This window comes from Leopardus geoffroyi, chromosome B4 (genome assembly GCF_018350155.1).
Source record: "Leopardus geoffroyi isolate Oge1 chromosome B4, O.geoffroyi_Oge1_pat1.0, whole genome shotgun sequence".
Lineage (NCBI taxonomy): Eukaryota > Metazoa > Chordata > Mammalia > Carnivora > Felidae > Leopardus > Leopardus geoffroyi.
The window spans coordinates 29,023,723-29,048,871 of NC_059341.1; the positions used below are offsets into that span (position 1 = coordinate 29,023,723).

Genomic DNA, 25,149 nt, shown 5'->3' on the forward strand with positions numbered 1-25,149 from the left:
GATACTATTCAGTTTTTACCATCAGAATATTAATGATGGAAGACAACAAGGAAGCTAAGGGCAGTTGCCCTAATAAAGTCACAATACCTTTCCCAGTTACCCAACCCAGTTTTTCAACCCAGAACACAAAATGAAGAGGTTTGGTACCCAGGAGGAAGGACCTGGCAACAACACAGCATGCACAGACTAAAGCAATTCCCTATCTGACCCCAAACGGAATTCTGGCCATTTACTCAGAACTGTACACTGGAGAGAGGGATAGATATATCCAATGTTTTGGATGGGAGGCTGTTGGACACAGTCTGGGTTGGCACTGACACTCAGGGGTCTGAAGCATCATCATGGTGGGGAGAGGGGGAGGAAAGCATGTACAGGCACAGTAATAAACATCAGTGTTGATCAAATTATAAATGTATGTGTTAAGTGCTCTTATACTGCATACATTCATGGACTGGAAGAACAAGTATTGTTATATCTATGCTACCCAAAGCAATCTACAAATGTAATGCAATCACTATCAAAATGCCAACAGGATTCTTCACAGAGGTAGAATAATCCTGAAATTTGTACGGAACCACAAAAGACCTTGAATAGCCAGAGCAATCTTGAAAAAACAAAACTGTTAGTAACACAATTCCAGACTTCAAATTATATTACAAAGCTGCAGTAATCAAAAGAGTATGGTACTGGCACAAAAACAGATGCACAGATCAATGGAACAAAATAGAAAACCAGAAATAAACCCACAACTATATGGTCAATTAATCTTCAACAAAGAGGTATGCAATAGGAAAAAGACAGTCTCTTCAACAAATGGGAGTTGGGAAAATTGCAGTTACATGCAAAAGAATGAAACTGGACACAAAAATAAACTCAAAATGGATTAAGAATGTAAATGTGAAACAGGAAACCATAAAAATCCTAGAGAGAAATCCTCAGTAATTTTTCTGACATCGACTGTAGCAACATCTTTCTAGATATGTCTCCTGAGGCAAGGGAAACAAAAACAAAAATAAACTATTGGCAACTACACCAAAATAAAAAGCTTCAGCACAGCAAAGAAAATAGTCAACAAAACTATAAGACGATCTACTGAATGGGAGAAGATATTTGTAAACGATGTATCTGATAACCAGTATCTATAAAGAACTGATACAATTCAATACTCAAAAAACAAAAAATCCAAATAAAAAAATGGCTGGAAGAAATGAACAGACATTTCTCCAAAGACTCCTATGGCCAACAGACAACACATGAAAATTTGCTCAACATCATTCATCATCAGGGAAAATGCAAATCAAAGCCACCATGAGATATCATCTCACACCTGTCGGGATGGCTAAAATAAAAAACACAAGCAACAGGTATTGGTGGGAATGTGGAGACAAAGGAACCCTCTTGTATGGTTCATGGGAATGCAAACTATTACAGCCACTCTGGAAGACAGTATGGAGGTTCCTCAAAAAGTTAAAAATGGAACTGTCCTATGATCAGCAATTGCACTAACTGGGTATTTACTTCCAAAATACAAAAACATTAATTCAAAGGGATACATGCATCCCTGTGTTTACCGCAGCATTATTTACAATGCTCACATTATGAAAGCAGCCCAAGTGTCCAATGATTGGTGAATGGATAAAGATGTGGCACATATATATAAAAGTATATTATTCGGCCATAAAAAAGAATGAAATCTTGCCATTTGCAACATGGATGGAGCTACAGAGCATAATGCTAAGCAAAATCAGAGAAAGACAATTATCATATGATTTCACTCATATGTGGACCTTAAGAAACAAAACAAACCAAGGAAAAATAAAAAAGAGCAAGAGAGACAAACCAAGAAAACAAACTCTTAACTACAGAGAAGAAACAGATGGTTACCAGAGGGGAGGTGGGTGGGGGACATATGAAAGAGGTGATGGGGATTAACAAGTACACTTATCATGATGAGCACTGGGTAATGTATAGAATTGTTTTTAAAAAAATTGTATATGCTGTGGACTCAGCTTATAGGTCATTTCCTTATCTCTCCATGTGTAACCAGAATTGACATAATAAATGGCAGGGCGCCCCACATGCATCTTTGGCCTGTAGGACACTGGCTATCCCAGAGGCCAAACAGAAGCCTTTGAAACTGCTGTGCCCTCCCTTCCCACACCCACTGGCCAAAACAGTATATAACGTGCTCCTTTCAGATTATAAGCAGTTCACATTCATATTTAGCAGACAACATTCATGTACAATTTTGCTCCAGGGCCATGTTAACTCTCCTGACCTCTGTCAAATTTGAGAGTTCTGGACATCTGGTCACTCCACAGAACATATATCAACACCTTTAAGCTTATCGAAATAAATGCGACAGAAGTGGCTAGCACAGTGGAGGCCCTAAGACACACTGTACCAGTGTCCAGTGTGGGAGAGAATATGTAAGAGTCGGTTTCCATTTCAATTCCTCCATAAAAGGGAAAAATGATTTTGAGGCTCACAGAGCACACTTAAAAGAAAACCAAGTAACAAAAACAAGGGAAAAAATGCACTAGTGGTCACCAGTGGAAGATAGTAGTGACATGACTGACTTTGAAACTTGCAAGGAATCATTTATCCTGTTTTTCCTCTGCAATTCTCTACTGCAACTAACAAATGAAAGCATCATCACATATTACTGCTATTCTGTAACCCCTAATAATTGGTGGATAAAGGCACTGATCATTAATGGCAAATAATAATCCAGGAAGAGAACAGACATTATGTGCCACCTGATGGAAGAATATCAGCATCTATGAAGCAATGCTGCACCTCTCTCCACAGAAAAGCTAAACCTGATGAAGTCTGTGGATCCAGGATAAATTTATAGGAAATATAAAGGACCAAGGAGTTAGTATCAAAGGAATGTGAACAGCAAAATTTGGTAAACTACCGAACAAAGAACCTGCTTTCCTTATGAACTAATTACAGGGGGAAAAATGAGAAAGAGAAATGAAGTGGATGCTACTGCAATATGGATTTTAATTGGATCTTGAGTCAAACAAATTGTTTATAAAATTGAATTTGTTTAGGGAATTATTCGTTTTTTTGGTGATAATGGTATCTGGTATTGTATGTTTTAAGGAGTATATACTTGAGAGAGTGTGGAAAATGGGAGAGGCAGAGAGAGAGAATCCCAAGCAGGCTCCACGTTCAGTCCACAGCCCCATGCAGGGCTCGTTCTCATGACTGTGAGATCACGACCTGAGCCAGTATCAAGTCAGATGCTTAACAGACTGAACCAACCAGGCACCGCTTAACGAGCATGTATTTTAATATGCATAATATACTGAAATTTTATGAAGAAATGCATATATCCAGGATTGCTTTAATGTATATATGGGGAGGGGGCACATGAGTGGGGGTTATGGATTAACAAAATTAGCCCTGAGTTGAAAATTGTTGAGGTACTTGGACGTTCATTATTTACTGTATGCTTTCATATGTAATTAAACATTTCTATTAAAGAATTTAATATTATACAACCCCGACACCCCCCCCCCCCAACAAAAAGCCAAATCACCACTAGAACTTAAGAACAGTCTTTTTTTTAGTTTTCTCCAGCTAGGCTTGAATGATCACTGAGGACCACCGAGTAAGCATTGAAAAACAAACACTTCTTACACAGGTTAATAAAACAATCAGGCTCAGATGAACAGAACCATGTAGGTAGGCTAAAGTAAAATAACATGGGTGAGACTGATTTCATTTCTGGCTCTGAAGTTTTCAGCCTACATATTTAATACCCACTGTCCAAAGAGTAAGTAATACATTAGGAAACAGAATATACATGAATATAATGACACATTAGTCACTATTCTGTCAAGACAAAAGGCCTCTTAGTCATATAAAATCAACCTAATACTTCATCAACTAAGTTTTAAGAAAGTTATTACATTTCAAAAAAATTTTCCTCTTTATTTAAACATAAAACACATTTACAGCATGCAGGTTAACTTAAAATTATATGGCGTCTTCCCAAACCAATGATCTTTTGAGTGTATCTTCAAGCACTAAAAATAAACCCACATACTCCACAGGTATACTCAAGACTCTTTTCTGTCACCTCATATCAAATTGAAAGTTACAAATAGTAGTTTAAGTTAGGCAAATAATTTAATTGCTCACCATGAATAAATATTATTCTTTTATTTCACTGAGTTTCTCTTCTGAACCATTTATCAATACCATTCAGAGGAACGTTGATATTGTCAAAAAAAAAAAAAAAAAAAAAAAAAAAAAAGACACCGCAAATTGAAATAAGCGTCAATGTTCCAGATGATCAGAAATTTTCATTTATAAGAGTAAATGCTGTTTAATGACCTACCGTAGCAAATAGAGCAGTTCACTGAAAACTAATTTATGAAATTCTTTGTACACTTTGTGAAAGTCTGAAATTATAAATAGAAAAGAACCATTTCAATATTAAAAAACCCTAACATTGTGTATTCTGAACCACATGCTAGTTACAATTGTTTGTTACACAGCACCAATACCCGTGATACATCTAACAAGAGTGAAACTACCATGTTCAGATAAAAGAGAAAAAAAAAAATCTGCTTCATTTAAGAGTACTGCCAAAGAAGCAAGCTTTCTTTTGAAAACAAAATATAAATGTCTATGTGAATGCAGCCAAATATTTCTCCATTTAGAAAACTATCATCATAAATAGGCTATAGCACTTTTTTTTTTTTTTTAAGTTAACTGTATTACTTCAATCTTGCTGCACACCAAGGTTTCATCTCAATTTCTGGAGTGTTTCTTTGATCAAAAGCAACACAATCATTTTAAAGGTTGCATACTACAACAGCAAGGATTTTTGACTGTTAAAAAAATAAATAAATAAATTTATCTTTTAAATCAAAACTATTATAAAAGTGGAAATTACAATAGTTAAATAGAAAAATAAGCCAATTATGATCTGAGTCTTCTGACTATGGCTCCAAATTTAATACAAATATCTGTGTATAAAACTTTTTCAAAAAGTTAATTCTGCCAGCCAGATCCTAACACAGAACTCTCCAACTTTCTTTACTGACTGAATAACCTTAAATCCTCATCCTCTGCAAATTTCTGCTAATATAGCTGTAGTCACCCCACGCACAGATGAAGCAAATATTGAAACCTCTTTCCTTATTACTTTTATAGCTTCTGAAAATAAACTTGACGTCGCCTAATCAGCTGAGAAGAATGGCAAAAACAGGTACACTTAGTACTAATTACAAAATTAGGGGCTATAGCCAACACAATAATTTGAGGATTAGTGACTTGCAGTTTATTATTTCTAGACTAAACAAGAAATTATAGTGTATGACTTGGTGTTAACAGATTAAAAACACCTCAAGGATTTCAGACCAAAATTAATCAACGTGTTTGTAAGTCCACCATATACTTGTCCTGTTCTTCCATACTTTTTCTCAATTTTCACAGGCTATAAATTTAGAATAATCGATACAGCACTAACAATATAAAATGCTGTTTATATTCGTGTAGTATCTTAATTCATTTCACTATATTAAGATGATAAATTAATCTGTCCAATTCTTATATTAATTAGCAGGCTCACCAGAATGAAGCAGGGTATTTTCATTCCATCAGGCCATATTGATTACAGAACTGGGAAGAGTCTCCAAACTCTCTTTCTTAAAGTGAGACTGCTTTTGATATAAAATATTTCTATTCAAGATAATTTAGCAACAGGCATTTCATGAGAGAATTAAGTAGCATTGCTCAGTCTCAAATGCCTACTTATGCAGTTTTAAGGTTTCAGTGCTCAAACAGTAGTTTTCAGAAGCAAACTTCAGAGACAATACAAATAATTTTAACTCTGAAATCATTTCAAGGGATTTTAAAGTACAGTACTGACTGGATATATTTTGTGGGCATGTAGTGTTTTAAGTGGTAAAATTTAAGACATTTAATCTAAATGTTCCATTTTCCCTAAATAAGGAAGACCTCGTAATAAGAAAAGCAAAATAAAAAGCAGTAGCAGCTAGGTAACTTAAACTGAGATTAAAAAATAAACACACACACAAAAAAAGTACAAAAAGCACAATCCTATATGGTACAGTTAGCTTGGCACAGTGAAGACTAAATTTAAGACACAAAAGACAAACTGTGTAATAAATAGGACCACAGTTGTAAACTGTCATTTTTTTCCCTCCTAAGACGCCAAAATTGCACTCTAGTTGTGTTGGGAAGCAGCAGAGTTTACAAGAAGAGTGGGTAGGAAACAGCTGTACAAGCCAGGTATAATTTATACATTAAAAAAAAGTTATAATTCTACAATTCCCAGGGGGTAGAGGTTATAGTCACTGAAAGACTCTGCTTGATATTATGTCCTCTTCATATTCAATTACTTTCAATGCCTGAAAATAGATGAAAAACAGAAAATATTTTTATTTATACAAAACTTGTTTCCAAACAATCATGAAAAAGATGGAAGTAAGTTCATAAAATACACCAATAGTTTAAAAACATTTTAGCCAACAGCTTAGACCACTTTCCCCCAAATTAAAAAGACTGGCAATATTAAATGATTTTATTCCTTTTCCTTTTACTTAAGTTTTAAACAGGGTAGTTTATAAGCAGTATAGTGCTTAAAAGGTCAGCCCTTTATTCTCCCCAAGAGAGTTATGAATGAGCAAATGAAGGAATTACATTTTTCTGTAAAAAGAAACAAATGGTTAATAAAATGGGAGCAGTATACGATATCCATGACATTTTTAAGCCAAGGATCATGAACTAGCAAAGTTTTATACATGGTAGCTGGAAAAGAAAAACAAAAAGTGGGGGTTGGGGACAGGAATAGGGATATACAAGAGATACATGGAGTGGGAAAAGTGACCTTAAAATAAACAATTCCAACTGCTGTTACCTGGAGGCATCTTGTATTAAACTACCTCTTTACCTATGTGTTTAGGAAAACACAACTTGTCGAAAGTATTATGCAAACTACAAGACCAGCCACGTAAAACTGGGTTCTAAAAGAATCAGTATTAATACACTGTTGTCTTTCCCAGAAGTAAATCCAGTGTCTCAAAATGTTTCTTAATAATTAAAAATTTCTCTACATATTATTTAATTTTTCAACACTTATCACTTATGAGACTTGTATACTCCTTAATCATGGTTTAAGACTGCAAGGCTTTAAAAAATAACAATCACTATCCTCTGGCTCAGCAATGAAACAAACCTGCAAACAACTACACTTTTCAAGTAACTTCAAGTCTTGCAAACCTCATCTGGACAGGTTAGCTATCTCCCTCATGTGCTAAACTGCTGTCATTACACTGGGATCACCATTCTACTTTCAAGCTAAAACTTAGTTATATTTAAGTAAGGCCATGGTCTATCTTGTCTATGAATGATAGTGCAAAGTTTACACATGAATTCTGATGTGAGGACAATACCCAAAAAGAATAAACTTTTATCTGTATGTATATATATGCTTTGAAAATCCCTTTGCCTACCTACACTTCCAGAAAAGGCAACTTGCATCTACTGTACAACTGTTGTGTACTAGGTAACACTTTAACTTGTAGAATTCTCAAGCATGACTTTCATTCTTGTGGCAAAGGGGCTTCAACAAGTTAATTACTCCAAATGGAGAAAAGCAGAGGCCACCTCTAATTGGCAGGAAAACCACTGTTTTACTGATGCAATATGATATTAATATTAAATTAATGCAATACAATATTAATATTAAACACATTATTACTTTATGTGGTAGTCTCATTAAGAATGGTTACTTATGCCCAATCTAATAAATGCTTTCATTACAACAAATAGAGGAACAAAGCTACTTACTATACATAGAAACAAACACACCCAGAGGTGGCATATGCTCAAGAGAACTAGCCTAGTCTCTTCAGTAAATCAATGTCATTAAAAAGGGGAGAATTTTTCTAGATTAAAAGAGACTAAGGAGGTCTAACTGAATGTAAACAGCAGTCATGGATTATACCCTGGTTTAGATAAACCAGCTATAAAGGACTTAGGAAAAAAATAACAATTAGAGAAATATGAATATGGACTGGTATTAGACAATGTTTAAAAATATTGTTAGGTGTGATACTATTGTGATTATAGAAGAAATGTTATGTTTACAGATACATTAGTTTTAGATCATAAACACATAATTTATTTTCATACTTAAGAAATTTAAAAGGAGTCAAAACAAGAAAGAAATTATATACAAAAAAAGTAACTTGTTGAAGTTCCTAAAAGTAGAAAACTCAGGATTCAAACTTAGATGGAACTCCGATGTCTGTACTCTTCACTATGTTACTCTCTTTTAAATCCTATACTTTGTGGACAAAAAATTTTTATGAGTTATTGGGATATTTGAATCCTTCAGACTATTGCTTAATTCTCTACTCAAACTGAGAACCATCCTTATCCAATGTGTCAAAGTAAAAATAAGCAAGATGCAAATAAGTGGACTTTAGTATTTGTCAGTAAGTGTTAATAGGTAACGTAATAATTTTAGTATTTTTAGTACCCAAAGCGTGTATACATCTGGGACTTTCTAAACAACAAAAATCTGTGTTTCTGCTAGATGATGACATACTAGGCAGCTTATTAACTAGTCAATCATGTTGTAGAAGAAAATGTTCAGAACACATTGCCAAGTTAAAGAAGGCTACAAAGAAACATGTACTAGAATAGGAGCAGTATGTTATTAGAGTATTTATCAATAGTTAGAAATTTTTAATCTAAAAACTAAAATATGTGGGCACCTAGTGGCTCAGTCAGTTTGACTTCAGCTCAGGCATGATCTCATGATTAGTGAGTTCAAGCCCCCCATTGGGCTGTCTGGTCTCAGCACAGAGCCCACTTCAAATCCTCTGTCTCCCTGTCTCTGCCCATCCCTGTTCATGCTTTCTCTCTCTCTCAAAAATAAATATTAAAAAATAATTATAATATGTAAAGAAAACACCAGAAAGATACACACAATAAATTGTGTGGTATCTCTGGATGAAATGTATCTTCTACTTTGTGAGAATTCTTTACTCTCCTATAAGGAACAGACATTACCTGTACAACTAGAAACAAATAAAAATCACTTGCAATAGGTAAATGGAAAAGGATACAGGAATAACGCAAAAAAAAAAGGGAAATATAAATGAGCCGGTAAATATATGAAAAAAATCCAACTTCTTAATAAATCAATGAGATGCTTATATTAAAACAGAAGTTTAAAAACTATTAATATTCAATACTGGCAAAGATGCAATAAAATAGACAGTATCCCTGGCTATGACGCAATTTGGCCTAGTCCTTCTAGACAGCAATGTACTAGTGTATGTATCAAGAACTTTAAAAATATGCATGCTTTCTTATAATTCCACTTCTGGGAATCTTCTGAAAATAATCTAAAAGGTAAGAGAACACAAAAAGATATTTCACATTTGAAATTTTCCAAACTGAAATTTCCGTATATGAAATTCAAAATGTGAGACATCTTTTTACAGTAAATATAGAAAAAGAATTAGCATGCTTAATTTAATTAAATGTCCCATAAAGGGAATAGTTATAAGCCATGGTATATCCATTAGACAAAATACAAGAGCTTTTAAAAATATTCCAGTATGTAAGGTTAAAGACGTTAGGAACACAAACTTGAATATAAAGTAGGAGATCTAAACTATGATAAAAGACTAGAAGGAATTATGCCAAGTTACTTTTATAATCACATACATAAAAAAAAAAAAAAACAAACCCAATATGGATATCCAAAAAAGCAGTATTTAACAACCAATGGCTGAATATTTCCATGTAGAGCTGTGACTCAAAGCCAGATATAAACTACAAACCTGTGGGTAATGTGTAGAGGTTACACTTGTTTGCCTCCTCCACCTCGAACTGCTACTGGCTGGCTGTTCTGAACAAATGCACCTCCTCCACGAATTGCACTTGGATGAGTTGGAGAAGCTGCTGGATGTTGCCCAGGACGAATAGGTTTAGCTAGTGTGAAAAACAAAAGCTGACTTTAGCATAAATCTTAACACATGACTCTTTATTCACAACAATTCCCAAATGTGGTTTTTCTTTGCCTTTTTGTTCCTCAGAGAATTCTTCTCTTTTTTTCCGTTATAGCCTTTTCTCCAGGACCTATACAATCCCTAGTCTCTTAAAGAACCTAATTCCCGTATCCATAATTATTCTAAAACATGTAATATTGTTGCTAAAAGACTGCATATTCCTGCAAGTCTCTCTGCTTTAAAAATGCTCTTTATAGAGGGGCGCTCAGTTGGTTAAGCTGAGGTCTCAGGTCATGATCTTGTGGTTTCTAAGTTCGAGCTCCGGGTCAGGCTCTGTGCTGACAGCTTAGAGCATGAAGCCTGCTTGGGATTCTGTGTCTCCCCCTCTCTCTGCTCCTTCCCTGCTTACGCTCTGTGCCTCTCTCTCTCTCTCTCAAAAATAAATAAACATTAAAAAAAAAAAATGCTCTTTTTATAGCTTCACCTCCTCCTGACCATTTTTGCATGCTAGTCTAGTTCTTATTTATCTTTTTTTCCTGTGAATGTGGCTATTCCTCAGTTTGCTCTTCATTCTCAACAATGCCACTCTTAGGTAAGTTAGAAATAAAGACAAGTACAACCATGACAACACAGAATCTCTCAATCAGATTACGTTTTCAAGTAAATAAAAACACTCAAAGTAAGCAAGGTTAAAAGGTTTTAATGTGTTCTACTAACCAATTTGTGCAGAATGTCCTCTTCTAGCCATATTCTTTGACCTGACTGCTTCCTTTATACGATCTACTTCTTGCTGATAGCGTTTGCGATCACGAGATGCATTTTCTTTGGCTTCTTTCAGTGCTGACTCCAAAGCTTTTACCCTCTCAGCTGTAGCTCTAAGTCGCTTTTCCAACTTAGGAAGTTCACAGCGAAGATCTGCATTATCACGTACCAACTAAAAGTACATAAAGTTGTATGGAAACCAATTTGACAATAAATTTCATATATTAATAAAAAATAAATAAATAAATAAATAAATAAAAAAGTACATAAAATAAGGATTTTAGCTTTAACAAGATGAATTGAAGAAATATGAATGTTTCATAACTTCTCGTTAGAAAAGAAAACTACATTTTATATTAATGTTTTCCATTTATCTAACAACTTAGGCAGCAATAAGCAAAGAATACATACATCCATACAGATCCATATGTGTGTCTCACAAAATATAACTTCATTTAATTTTGGGAGGGGTTGAGGGAAAGGGTTCTTTCTCCCCACTAGCCAATGACGGGAAATTGTAACATCTGGTAAATACCATGTTAAGTGTTAAAATCAAGTTTTGAAAGCAAAAAAAGGCTAAAATTCCCTTAACTTTGGTGCAAACATCAGGTCTACAATAACGACATGTACAATTGAGTGCACTAAGAAACTTTAAAAATAATTAAGTCACATATCAAGGCACAGAAAGCAAAACAATAAAAACCCACATAGTTTAGGTAACGTGAAAGCATTATTTAAAAAAAAAAAATGAACTGCCTCATTATTTTATTTATTTCACACTCTGGGGCGTTAAATGTAAAAAGACAAAAGACAAAAAAAATGTATTTGTAACTACAAAGACCTATCTATTGAAGATTTTTAAATTACCATGGGGGTGCCTAGGTGGCTCAGTTTACTTAAGCGGCTCTTGATTTTGGCTCAGGTCATGATCTCACAGTTTGTGAGTTTGAGCCCTGCATCAGGCTCTGTACTGACAGTGAAAAGCCTGCTTGGAATTCCTTCTTTTCCCCCTCCCCTGCTCGTGCACTAAGAAAATAATAAAACACCAAAAAAAAATTTAAAGGGCACCTGGGTGGCTAGGTTAAGCATCTGACTTCGGCTCAGGTCATGATCTTGCAGTTCATGGATTAGAGCCTCCTATCAGGCTCTGTGCTGATAGCTCAGAGCCTGGAGCCTGCCTAGGATTCTGTGTCTCCCTTTCTCTTTGCCCCTCTCCCATTCATGCTCTCTCTCTCAAAAATAAACATTAAAAAAAATTTATAAAAAAATGTTTCTTAATTACCATGAATAACTGAGAAAAACTGACAAGACTTAAAATCCTAGAAAAGAAATAATACCATTTTCAATGGCCTCTTGATAAAAGGGTTGTTAAAAATATTAAGTTCCCTAAAAACTGCTAGTGATTTATTTATATAATTGCTTGATTAAAATAATGGAACAGCTCAGGGTATGAAAATTCCTTAGTGCTCTGAAATATATAAACACTCCTCAATTTTTTTCTTAATTTGCAGCTACCATAAAATACACTCTCTATTACCTGTTTGTGCACTTTAGTGAGTTGTTCAAGATTATTTTCAAGGAAGGAGATCTTCTGCTTTTGAGCAGCACTGCCTCCAGTATCATCAGAATCAATCTCGGCACTCTAAGAAAAGAAGGTCAATGAATACTACAAAAACATTAAAGATTAAAAAAAATCTAACCTTAACTACACAGAAATTGTTTTGATAATATAAAATTATTTCACTTATGAACATAAATAATCATAGTAAACACCACTTATATAAATACCCACCTCAGCATTATTTTATTACCTTTTTAACTCTGGTGGCCAAGTCCTGAACAAAGAGCTTACGCAGGTTGTGTAAAGTCTGAAGTTCTTTTGCCTTGAATTAAGAACAGCAATGTTTTTGGAATTTGGTCTTTAACTTTAGTCATAAGCCAGGGGAAACCCATTAAACATCCCACTATCTTATTTATTTTCAAGTTTTTCTTACCACTGTCTCTTCCAAACCTTTCAAGTCTTGTCTTGCTTGTTCTCGTCTATCTTGCATGACTCTAACAGAAGAATATACATAATTTTCAAGTTGAATTTCATAAAGTCATAGTTTTATTTTCAAATAAATTTTTATGCCTTTTAATTTCCTTCTAAATCTATAGTTTATTAGGAAAAAAACCCCTCTTATAGCAGAAGAGATGAAATAAAATGCAGCAGAATTCAAAGAATAAGGAGTGGTTCTGATATTTTAGTGCCACATAGAACACACTGCTATTTATCCCAAATAATTCCTATTAAGTGGGAATTAGAGATTATGAATTATTGAAGACTAAAACATTTTATGTATTTTATATTAGAATTATTCTAAACAAAATTATGTTTGAGATTCGCTAGTTTTTATAAAACCAACTCTGAGTTGATCCTGATCTGTGACCATCCTAATAACAGCAGTTCCACTTACAAATCGTCTTTCATAAATTCAAGATAGGAAAAGTTATAATCATGTGTTTTGTATCTGCTCAGATTCTAGAAAAATAAGTACAGACTATATTTTTAGTATGTTAGGAAAAAAGTAAATGGTGAAAACCTCTGTTCAAGAGGCAAGGCTGAAACAATAATCGTCTTTTATGCAAAATCAAATCTGACAAAAATTCAATTTTTTTGGCAGACCCTGAAATCTTTGAAATGACTTAATGTCATATAAGGTATATTTTTACAATGGATCTTCAACTAATACGGTAGCACAGAAATCTGAATCTTGACTATCAGTGAGAAATACAGTATCTTGCCTTTGCTGAACTACAATAACATATATTATTGCCAAGTTTTAAGGTATAAATCAAACCAAATCAGAGGTTTAAGAAAAATACCCTTTAACCTATACAAACTGAAAAATGTATTCATTGGATATAGCAAGAATAATATCTGCAATCCTCTACTTTAGTTTTTATTTTTAAAAAATTTTTAAGTTTTAAAATTTATTTTGAGAGACAGCGTGCATACAGGGGAGGGGCAGAGAGAGGATCCCAAACAGGCTCCATGCTGTCAGCACAGAGCCTAACTTGGAGTTCGATTTTACAAACTATGAGATCATGACCTGAGCTGAAATAGAGTCAGACACTTAACCAACTGAGCCATCCAGATATCCCTCTAGTTTTCATCTTTTATTTTTTTTAATGTTTATTTATTTTTGAGAGCGAGAGCACGCAAGCAGGGGAGGGGCAGAGAGAGAGGGAGACACAGAATCCGAAGCAGGCTCCAGGCTCTGAGCTGTAGGCACAGAGCCTGATGCGGGGCTCGAACTCATGAGCTGTGAGATCATGACCTGAGCCAAAGTTAGCCGCTTAACCGACTTGAGCCACCCAGGCGCCCCTCTAGTTTTTATTTTTAAACTTGAATTAAAACATTTACTCACGTAAGTTCATGTAGTTTTCTGCTCTTTTCCTGATCTGTAGCTTTCAATTTCTCATGCTCTACTCTCAGACGTTCCTGTTCTAACATCATTTTCTGGTTTTGGCTAACAAAAGAAAAATACATAACACAGTATCAACAGCATTGTTTTCTGAATGGCACCATTAAAATGTTTTCATCAAATTCTTTAGTTCTATAATCTCATCACTGAAATACTCAAGACTACCTGTTATCCTGTCCTCACAGCAGGGAGAAAAGAAAGGAAGAGCACGTGGCTACTACTTTCAGTCATGTAATATTTTTCATATTTTGGTTTGAAATCATGACTCTCATTCTATATTCATCATTTCCCTGAACCCTTGTCCCTAAATCAATTAGGTATTAACATTAAGACCCACATGTCAAAATTTATCATTTTTTGTTAGTCACCTCTGGTTCTTACTCAAATCATGATTTGGTTGCAGACCTCCAATTTCTATAAATTCTAGGCTATATATGCATATGGCTATGGAAATAGGGAAAACCTCTTCTAGAAAAACTAAGATGACAACAACTATTAAAAAAAACTTATTGAATTAAAATAAAATAAAAACTTAAAAACTTCTAAACCTCACAATTTCCAATAAAGTTTTTTCTCTGTTAAGAAATTTTCAAAGAGGAAGTTAATTTTTAAAAACTTCATCTGGAACTTAGAAGCTATGCTCATAAGCTAAAAAAAAAATCTTTATCTTCAAGTCAAAATGACAGTATCAATGAAAAATGCAGGTTTCTAAAATGGACATACTGTCCATCAATAATTTATTATTGCCTCTTGCTAAATAGTCCATCTTTCTGTGTTACTTCTAATATCTTAGAGGGAAGAAAAGTTTACTTACTCTTGAAGATCAGTAATAAGTTTTTCTTTTGCCTCAACTTCATCTCTCAAACTACTAATTTGTTTTTGATGTGTTTCTCTGTGGCTCTGGATCTGCTGTTCAACAGCTTGCTAAAATTATTGGGGGAAAAGGATGTTAAGGTAAGATTAATCAACATAAGAATAACGAGTTCAAGTCATTAGAATCTAATGCTACATCAAACTTGCCTTAACTTCATTTGCAGTCTGAACTTTATTTAAGTGCTCCTTTTCCATTTCATGCACTTTCTCTGTTTGGGTAGAGAGAGAAAACAGGAGAAGAAATAAGCCTTAAAGTTCTTCCTATAAACCAAGGAGCAAATAGGTTTAATGAGGGATCTGTTGCTTAACAGTACTTGACTTTATCCAAATGCCATACAGTAAATCTTGCTCTTGAAGTTCAGAACATTTTGACTCTTAGTTATATCCATTGTGTTAGTATTATGGTTACGGTTTCTTTTATTTTCTTTGCCTAATCCTGGAACAGATGGGTTAGGGAATGGTAGGGAATGAGATAGCTTTCCACCACATCCCCTATATTATGATTTATACATATATATACAACCTCATGACTTTGTGGGAAATTCCTAGATTGACCACTTCCACATTCAAACACAATTTTGCAAAAATATGTGTCAAAGCCACATTAAAAGGTATTATTTGTTTCCTATTGCAAATTACCCATATTCCTACTATTTTCTATCAGTTTGAATATGTTTACTACAATTATACTAAGGGAAGAATACAGACAAGAAGTCATAAAACACTGAAAGCTAATACCTTGTGCACGAAGTTGGACTAGTTCTTCACTGAGGGAATCGACAGATTCCTCTAGCTGTCTTTTCTTTTGCTCCACATTTTGAAGGTATTCAGTCAATGATTTGATTTTGGCTTCATGCTTTTGGGAAAAAATATACTGATATGAATGAAGTGCAAAAAAATCTTACACGCACATTTTACAGATAAAGTTAACAGAAAGCAAGGTTTTATCTATGTATCTAAATATATATTGCAACAATAAAGAATTTAATCATTGAAATGGTCACCTGTTTAACTTATAACATTTGCACATTAAGGTACTGAAAGCTGACATATGAGATAATATTCTTACTATTATCTCCATCTAATACTACTCTCTTTCCCTCCTTACATAATTCCTATCTTGGTGAAGGACCTCATCCATTCAGTTGCCAAAGCCAGAAAACGGGTCTTGCAGTTTTGTCTACCCTAGAATTCTTCAATAGTCAAATCAGTTACAGCTTTCTAATAAATTTCTATACATGTCAATAAACATAACCCAGTTAAATTCATTCATGTTGCTATACTGCAGCAAACCTAGGAAAAAACTACTTGCATTACCCTTTTAATTGTTACCCAAAATAACCTATAAAAGGTCATTTTCCTTAAACTTTGTTCTATAATACATACTTGAGAGATACGAAGCTGGCATGCTGCTAACTCCTTTTCATTTTCTTCCATTTTTTTGTTGCTCTCAGTTTGTGTGCTTTCTAACTGTTTGCAGCGTTTTACCATTGTTTTTACTTCTGATTTCATTTTGCTAATGTAGAGCCTTGCAACAGTGAACTCTTCATCTATCATGCCAGTTCCCTCAGGCTGCTGTCAGAAAAAAAAAGAAAAATTAAAAACAATAATGTTTTTTAATGCTTGCTTGCTTGCTTGCTTTATTTATTTATTTACTTATTACATTTATTTATTTTTGAGAGATAAGAGTGAGAGCAGGAGCAAGGGAGGGGCAAAGAAAGAAGGAGACACAGAATCCAAAGCAGCCTCCAGGCTCTGAAGCAAGCAAGCAGTCAGCACAGAGCCTGATGCGGGGCTTGAACCCACGAACTGTGAGATCATGACCTGAACCAAAGTCGGATGCTCAACTGACTGAGCCACCCAGGCGCTCCTAACGTTTATTTATTTTTGAGAGAGAGAGAGAGAGAGAGAGAGAGAGAGAGAGAAGGAGGGAGAGAGAATGAGACTCGGAGGGAGGGGCAGAAAGAGAAAGAGACACAAAATCTGAAACAGGCTCCAGGCTCCGAGCTGTCAGCACAGAACTCCACACAGGGCTCAAACCCACGAACTGGGAGATCGTGACCTATGCCAAAGACAGACGCTTAACTGACTGAGCCACCCAGACGCCTCGCCTTCCTTATTTTGTTTTTTTAAAAAATGTTTTTAATGTTTATTCATTTTTTGAGAGAGAGAAAGAGACAGAGACAGAGGGTGAGCAGGGGAGGGGCGGAGAGGGAGAGGGAGACACAGAATCCAAAGCAGCCCCAGGCTCTGAGCTGTCAGCATGGAGCCTGACGTGGGGCTCAAACCCACAGACTGTGAGATCATGACCTGAGCCAAAGTCAGAGACTTAACCAACTGAGCCTCCCAAGGAGTCCCTTGCCTTCCTTATTTTCTAAAACTTAATGTTAATACATGCTTGCAAGAGAAAAAAAAAAAAATGCAACCTAAAAACAAACAAAACTGATGACACTTGCTTCTTTCTATTTTTGATTTCCTCTTCATTCCTAATCATATGTGAGTCCAAATTAAAACTTTACAAATACTGATGTGTAGGTGGCAGAGGAAGGATGACTCTTAAGCTCACCAAAAGAACTGTGGTAACTGTACATTCCTTAAGTTTCATTACAAAATTCCAGTACAATATTCAGTGTCAAAATTAAGTGGAGCTTGAAAAGGAAGAAATTAAAACTGACTTTGTTTGCAGATAGGATTGTTTAAAAAAAAAAAAAAAAAACTCCTAAAATAAACTATCATAGTAACATTGCAGAATACACGATTAACATACCAAAGTCACTTTCCTATATACCAGCAATGAACAAGGGAACTTGAAACTAAAAACACAGTGGCACTGACATTGCAATAAAAAGAAAAAAAGAATTATTTAGGCATAAATGTAATAGAATAGGTATAAAATCAATAGGACAAAAGAAATCAATGTAGAACTGAATAAATGGAAGATATTCTATATTCATGGAAAGAAAGACTCAAGATGTCCATTTTTCCTAACTTGATCTATAGATTTAACATAATCTTCATCAAAATTCCTGCAAGTTATTTTATGGCTATCAACAAATTTGACTCTAAAGTTTAAAGGGAAAGGCAAAAGACCTTGAATTGCCAACACAACACTAAAGAACAACAAAATCAAAGAACTGACACTACTTAACCTAAAGACTTACTAAAGCTACAGTAATCAAGATGGTGGGGTACTGACAAAAGGACAAGTAACTAAAACAAAAGAGAGCCCAGGAACAGACACACACAAATACAGTCAATTGATCTCTGACAAAGGGGCAAAAGCAATTCAATGGAGATTTTTTTTGAGAGCGACAGTGAGAACACAAGAGAACAAATGCACACACACGCGCGAGAGAGAGATAATCTTAAGCAGGCTCCACACTCAGTGCAGAGCCCACATCTCTAGACCATAAGATCATGACCTGAGTCAAAATCAAGAGTCAGACACTTAACCGAATGAACCACCCAGGTAAGCTGGAGATAGATCTTCAAGACTCAGTCCTAGAAAAACTATCCATCCACATGTAATACAATGAAGCTGGACAGACCCTTTTTATCTCACAGAAAAATTAATTCTAAATGGATCATAGACCTAAATGTAAGTATAAAACCAAAAAACCTCTAGAACATAGGAGAAAATCTAGATGACCTTGGGTTTGGAGATGAGTTTTTAGATACAATACCAAAAACACAATCCTGAAAGAAAAAATTTTCAAGTTGAACGTCATTAAAATTAAAGGGAATGAAAAGATAAAGCCAGACTTGGAGAAATATTTGCAAAACACATATCTGATAAAGGACTGTTACCCAAAATATAAAAACAACTCAAGATAAGAAAACATCCCAAATGCAAATTAAAACAAGATAACACTACACATCTCAAACCAAAAAACCAATACTTATGACACCAATACTTGTGAGGGTGTGAAGTAACAAGAACTCTCACTCACTGCTGGTTGGAATACAAAATGCTGTAGCCACCTTGGGAGTCTCTTACAAAGCTAACACTATCTTAACATATGATCTAGCAATCATGCTCCTAGGTATTACCCAACTGAATTGAAAAATTATGTCCACAGGAAAACGTGTACACAAGTTTATAGCAGCTTTATGTATAAGTGCCAAAGACTGGAAGTAACCAAGATGGCCCTCAATAGATGAATGGATAAACAAACTAGTACATCTATACAATGGAATATTTGGTGATATAAGAAATGAGCTATCACGCCACAAAACGACACGGAAGAACCTTAAATGCACATTGCTAAGAAAAATAAGCCAGTTTGAAAAGGACATTTACTGTCTAATTCCAACTATGTGATATTTTGGAAACAGCAAAACTGCACACAGAGTGAAAAGATCACTGGCTGCTAGAGGTTCAGGGCTGAGGCATGAATAGGGTAAAAAGGGATTTGTTAGGTAATCTACATTATTATATTGTAATGGTGGATCTGAATTATGTATTGTCAAAATCCACAAAATTGTACAACATAAGTGAACCGTAACGTAAAAAACACAAGCAGTACTTACTGGTGATGTTAAGAGGAAAAGAATTACATACAAATGACAAAAATATTGAGAATCCATACATTAAAAAAAAAAGAAGCTATTTGCAAGGCTGACTTGTTTTCAAAATGCTATAATGGTATAGTGAAAAAAGCAGTCTGGGAGTAAGGGAACCTGTATTCTATCACTGGCTCTACCACTGAACATAAGCCGAAATTTCTACTCTTATTTTCCCTATCTTTACCACCTTTTCATGTAAGATTAGTTGAACACAAAATGGGAAGATTTTTCTAAAAAGAAGCTGCAAATCTACAAAGCAAATTTTGAATACCATTCTAGTGTTTAGTGACATTAAGTAAATTTACTTTTCCATCCCAAAAGATTCCCACAGCTCTATCATCTCACATTAGATCACCCTAATGAATGACAGAAGCGAGTGATGAAGTGAGTGAAAAGACAAGCGAGTGAAGAGAGGGAACAAGTCAAGTCATCCAGTATTTAACAATAACATTTTTCCTCTGTTTCAACGGCGTGACAATGTTAAACAATAATATATGAGGAGAATGAATCCCTGCCTCCATCAACAAACAGCAAATTTGAATAACAATTGACAAAAGAAATGTGTGTTCCACATTGCAAACTTACTCATTTCAAGCTCTTGTTAAACTGGGCTTCTTATTCTTAGTAGGCTGTCACTATCAACCCTAGTTTGTTCTCTTTGTTACAAAATTAAGCTTTAATCAAGGAGATAAAATCCAAACAAATACCTAGCGCAACATACAAATCTTTCATATTATGTGCATGTGCTTGCAGCTAAGAGTCCTAGTGTGCTTTTCTGGTCTAAAACGTTTTTTTAGTTTTTTAGTTTTCTGGTCACTAAACGTTTTTTTTTTTACCACATGCCTACTGCTAACATAACCAATGTTAGTACCCTAAAAAAGATTATCAGAAAAAAGGAATAAAATAGGTGTGGCAAATTTTTGATAATAACTCTGAGGTTCACAGTATTATTCTCTCTACTGTTTAAAATTTTTTATAAAAAAACTTAAAAATATTAATAAGCATATCCATCTTTTATCTTTTCAAACATTTAAAACAAACCACAGGCCAATTCATTTACAAGTTTACTCCCTGAGCTAATCTTCACTGTTGTCCCAGTGACATACTTTCAAGTACTGTAACTAACATAATTCCTAAATGCAAACATACATAGTAAAGAACCAAACATGGGGTCCAAATAAATACTTACTGAATATACTTTCTGAGTGCCACTTATTCTTTTCTCACCTATTACCATCTACTATGCATTGCTGTTGTGCATGAGATAATGGGTATGAAAAGAAATTTGTAAAAAGTTAGTAGTAAACAGAAGTATGAGTGGTGTACAAATAATTATGCTTAATATTTGGTTATTATTACTTACCTTTACATCATTATTTCCTACAGCAATTCCTATTTCTGCAAGGTCTTTTAGTAAAGATGCCATCATCTCAGCTGCTCGTTTTTTCTGGTGGTTGGTCATTTCCTTAAGTTTCTGAAGTTCAGCATCTATACTTGCTAAAGTTGCCTAACATAATCCAAACAAAAGACACAGTTAAATCTATTAAATGAAATATTACTTCAAATATTGACACAGCCCAAGTTTTCACCTGGTACTTACAAAAGCATTATTTTCTAGTTCCGACTTTTTTTAAGACTTTAATTTTAAGTATTCTCTACGCCCAACGTGAGGCTCGAACTCACAACAATGAGATCAAGAGTCACACACTCCACCAGCTGAGCCAGCCAGGTGCCCCTCTACTTTCAGTTTTTTGAACTATTCTACTGAGTTCTGGGACAGCTCTCAGTTCAAACTTACAAAATATTTCAGACCTAATAGACTACGTAAAATAGCCATATTATGCTCCATTACGAGCAGGTAGTTTGTATCATTTCACTAATTTTTGAGACTGGGTAATATTTTCTGCCTAGAAATGGGAAATTTCCATATTAATTAGATTGAATTTTCTTTTACTTCCACAGTATAGCTTATATTTGGAAACAGAGTCTGACCAAATTAATGTTAGAACTGAATTTTCTAGATGGTTTGTAGGTTTTCTTTATATACTTTCTACATACACAGTCACTGGAAAGAATCCACCTGATAATTACTACTACTACATGATATAAAGTTATTTAGGAGATAGTGATGAAATAGTATTACTGAATTTAATTACTTTAAGTTTAAAATAATAGCTGGTTTATCAACAAGAAAGTCACCACAGCTTTGAAAAGTCCAACCATTTTGGCCACTTTAAAACTAATCATTATAGCACAAGTCAGATACTGACTAAAAGTAAGTTGCACTAAAAATAAATGAGTAAAGATGCCATCATTTCAGTTTTTTGTTTCTTATGGTCATTTCTTTAAGTTTCTGAATATCAGTAGTGTACTCACCCAATTTAATATAAAATACCAGGCATCTTTCAAGTCTCATAAGGTAGTATGCTTTATTTTTTTAATGTTTATTTATTTCTGAGACAGAGAGAGAGCATGCGTGGGGGGAGGGGCAGAGAGAGAGAGAGACACACACAGAATCAGAAGCAGGTTCCAGGCTCTGAGCTGTCAGCACAGAGCCTGACTCGGGGCTTGAACTCACAAACCGTGAGACCATGACCTGAGCCGAAGTCGGTCGCTCAACTGACTGAGCCACCCAGGAGCCCCAGGTAGTAAGCTTTAATGTTTAAATCACCAGGTATTTTCTCTAACAACTGAGCAGGAATATTGTACGCATATACAAAGATGCAGAACGCTATAAGGTTTCTAACTCCTATTACCAATACAGTGCTGACAGATTCAGCTTCGTAACTGGGACACAGACACAAATGTCTTAAAGACTGAAATAGGTGACCAAAGACCAACTTACAGCTTATAGAGATGTAAGAAATTCCTACTGCTCTTCCAAATGGTAATTAGGTTTGCTAATAATGCAACTCAGTAAGAGCTATAAAGGCACCTTGGTTTCCATGCTGTGAAATTGTAACTTCCAGCTTAACTGTAACTTTGGAGATTAGAAAGGGAAAATTAATTTATCAGGGGTATGAAAACTTTAGAAATAGTGTTGATTGCTTTCCTTTAGATAGATGAACATGGACAGGGAAGTAAGCAATGAACACTGATCCTGAGTCCAACTCTAGATGTGGTTTCTAGACAAGAAGTTAGCATTAGCAATAATAAATCCTTAATGAGAAAGCTCATCCACGGTGATGCTGGAAGTATAGCAGTCATTATCACAGCTATCTATTATCTTCAGCATCACTCCAGGAGGGTGGCAAATCCTGTTCTATAGCAATGATGACAAACAAAGATTCTTATCTACTGTAGAATGACAAGGAAGATGTGCCAGGTGGGCTCTGCTCCAGGGGCTGGGAATGTAACAGTGAACAAAACCCAAATTATATGAAGTTACATATTTTTCTTTTTCTCAATTTACAGTTTGAACAATCATCTAATAACTTTACTAGAAGTTATTCTAGCAACTAGAAGCTAACTTATTTCCCCTTTAACATCAGAATATTAAGAATAGTCAGCAAGTCTTAAAATGGCATTTTAATTACCCATTAATAGACTTTCAGGAACTAAAAAAACAGCCTTCTTCCTTTACCTCTAAGGCTTCATATAAAGGAGGAAGTGAAGTTGAGACCTGGAATTCCTTAAGAATTGATACCATCAGTCTTGGGCTTACATAGAAAGAAGTTACTGAGATAATTTCAATTAAGAATACTTGTATTAGGGGCGCCTGGGAGACTCAGCTGGTTAAGCATCCGACTCTTTATTTCGGCTCAGGTCATGATCTCATGGTTCTTGAGCCTGGCCCCCATGCCGGGCTCCGTGCTACAGTGTGGAGCCTACTTGGGATTTATTCTCTCTCTCTCTCTCTCTCTCTCACTCTCTCTTTCCCCACCCTTCCCACGCATGCATGTTTTCTCACTCTCAAAATAACAAGCATTAAAAAAATAATAAAGTATTAAGAAAACAAAATCATAGTTTACCGATTTCTGGTTTAGTTCATCACTAAGCAATTCATATTCCTTAGTTTTATCTTCGACTTCCTGAGACTTCTGATCATAATTGACAGCAAGCTCCTCTAAGGCTTGTAAAACTTCTTTTACTTCTTCTTTAGAGGCATCATTTTCTGCTTGAAGGCGATTCAGTTCAGCTTGCATATTATCTTGATCTCTTCTGGTCGATGCCAGAAGCTACATGAAAGAGTAAAAGTATACAGGTTTAAAAAAATCTATTTGCTTCATCATATGCTATATACAGTGAATAAAATATGGATGCAATTAGCTGTTAGTATTTATTCATTCAACAGATTTACTAACTACTATGTGCAGGCAATGTGCTAGACACTGTGGGAGACAGCAAGGAAATCAAATAATGACTCTGTCTTTGAGGAATCTAGTAGAAGAAACACAGGTACGTAAATAAACGCATGAGATAGAATGTTAAGAGCCATAAAAGAGGCAACAGGACATAACACGTAACAAAGTACTTGGTAGTATTTAAAACAGGAGGGTAGGTATTTCTGTAGGTTATTCACGAAGAAGGAGGCTAGAACAGGCATTTAAAAACTTTTTTTTTAATGTTTATTTTTTGAAAGCGTGCATGTGCATGCAAGTGAGGGAGGGGCAGAGAGAGAAGGAGACACAAACTGAAGCAGGCCCCAGACTCTGAGCTGTCAGCACAGAACCAGACATGGAGCTTGAACTCACGAACCGTGAGATCATGACCTGAGCCGAAATTGTAGGTTTACCCACTGAGCCACCCAGATGCCCCTAGAATAGGTATCTTAGTCATGTGTAAATGAATGTAATAGAAAGGAACAGGCATATTAGGTTCATGAATGGTGAGCATAGAAAAACAAGGAAATTCGTAGATGTTTAGAAGATTTCAGATTTTCTTTGGGCAACCACGGGTGACACCTAAATTATGTCCCAGGAAAATTTAGTATCAACAAAATTTGAACTGGAGAGAAACCAAGACACTAGTCTGGAGAACACTGTAATCATCCAGGGTCAGTGGCTTTAAAGAAGGGGTATTTGGAAATGTGTAGGAGTATTTCTAATGGGGCAGAATGCTAATGGCACTTAGAAGTAGGGACCAGGGGTACTAAATGTCCTATAACATACAAAACAGAATAATATAATGAAAAATTATGCAAATTACTAGTGCCCCTTTGAGAAAACATGCTATAATTTAAATAAGTGCAAAGATGACGTGACCAGGATTAAGTTGGTAGACAGTGGCTATCTTTTCCTTATTGAAGCTATACAGTTTTTGCCCACATTTCCAAAACAAACCTTAAATGATGTACCATTTTTCAATTATCCCCCTGCTCTCCCAGGTAAGATAAATTGACGGTCCAAACTAGGTGACAAACTAGAGAAGAGAAACTTGAAAGAAGGCAGAAATGAATGGGTTCAATGAGGGTAGACATGGTGAGAGAGGAGTCCCAAAGGATTTCATTGATTGATATTCTCATTCCC

At 35.1% G+C, this 25,149-nt stretch overlaps 1 protein-coding gene across 1 annotated transcript in view; it reads right to left on the reverse strand.

Annotated features, from left to right (window-relative positions):
- Positions 1–3,559: 3,559 nt before the first annotated feature.
- KIF5B (kinesin family member 5B) overlaps positions 3,560–25,149 on the reverse strand; it is a 50,146-nt gene continuing 28,556 nt past the window's right edge. Inside the window, exons 14-26 of the mRNA XM_045466101.1 lie at positions 23,653–23,859; positions 21,045–21,188; positions 16,502–16,690; positions 15,854–15,971; positions 15,263–15,324; positions 15,057–15,166; positions 14,186–14,287; positions 12,770–12,830; positions 12,587–12,658; positions 12,313–12,417; positions 10,731–10,947; positions 9,846–9,996; positions 3,560–6,395 (exon numbers count right to left, since the gene is read on the reverse strand). Coding sequence (XP_045322057.1) covers positions 9,866–9,996; positions 10,731–10,947; positions 12,313–12,417; positions 12,587–12,658; positions 12,770–12,830; positions 14,186–14,287; positions 15,057–15,166; positions 15,263–15,324; positions 15,854–15,971; positions 16,502–16,690; positions 21,045–21,188; positions 23,653–23,859 — 1,518 coding nt within the window. The 3' untranslated portion in view covers positions 3,560–6,395; positions 9,846–9,865. The remainder of the gene's footprint in view (positions 6,396–9,845; positions 9,997–10,730; positions 10,948–12,312; positions 12,418–12,586; positions 12,659–12,769; positions 12,831–14,185; positions 14,288–15,056; positions 15,167–15,262; positions 15,325–15,853; positions 15,972–16,501; positions 16,691–21,044; positions 21,189–23,652; positions 23,860–25,149) is intronic.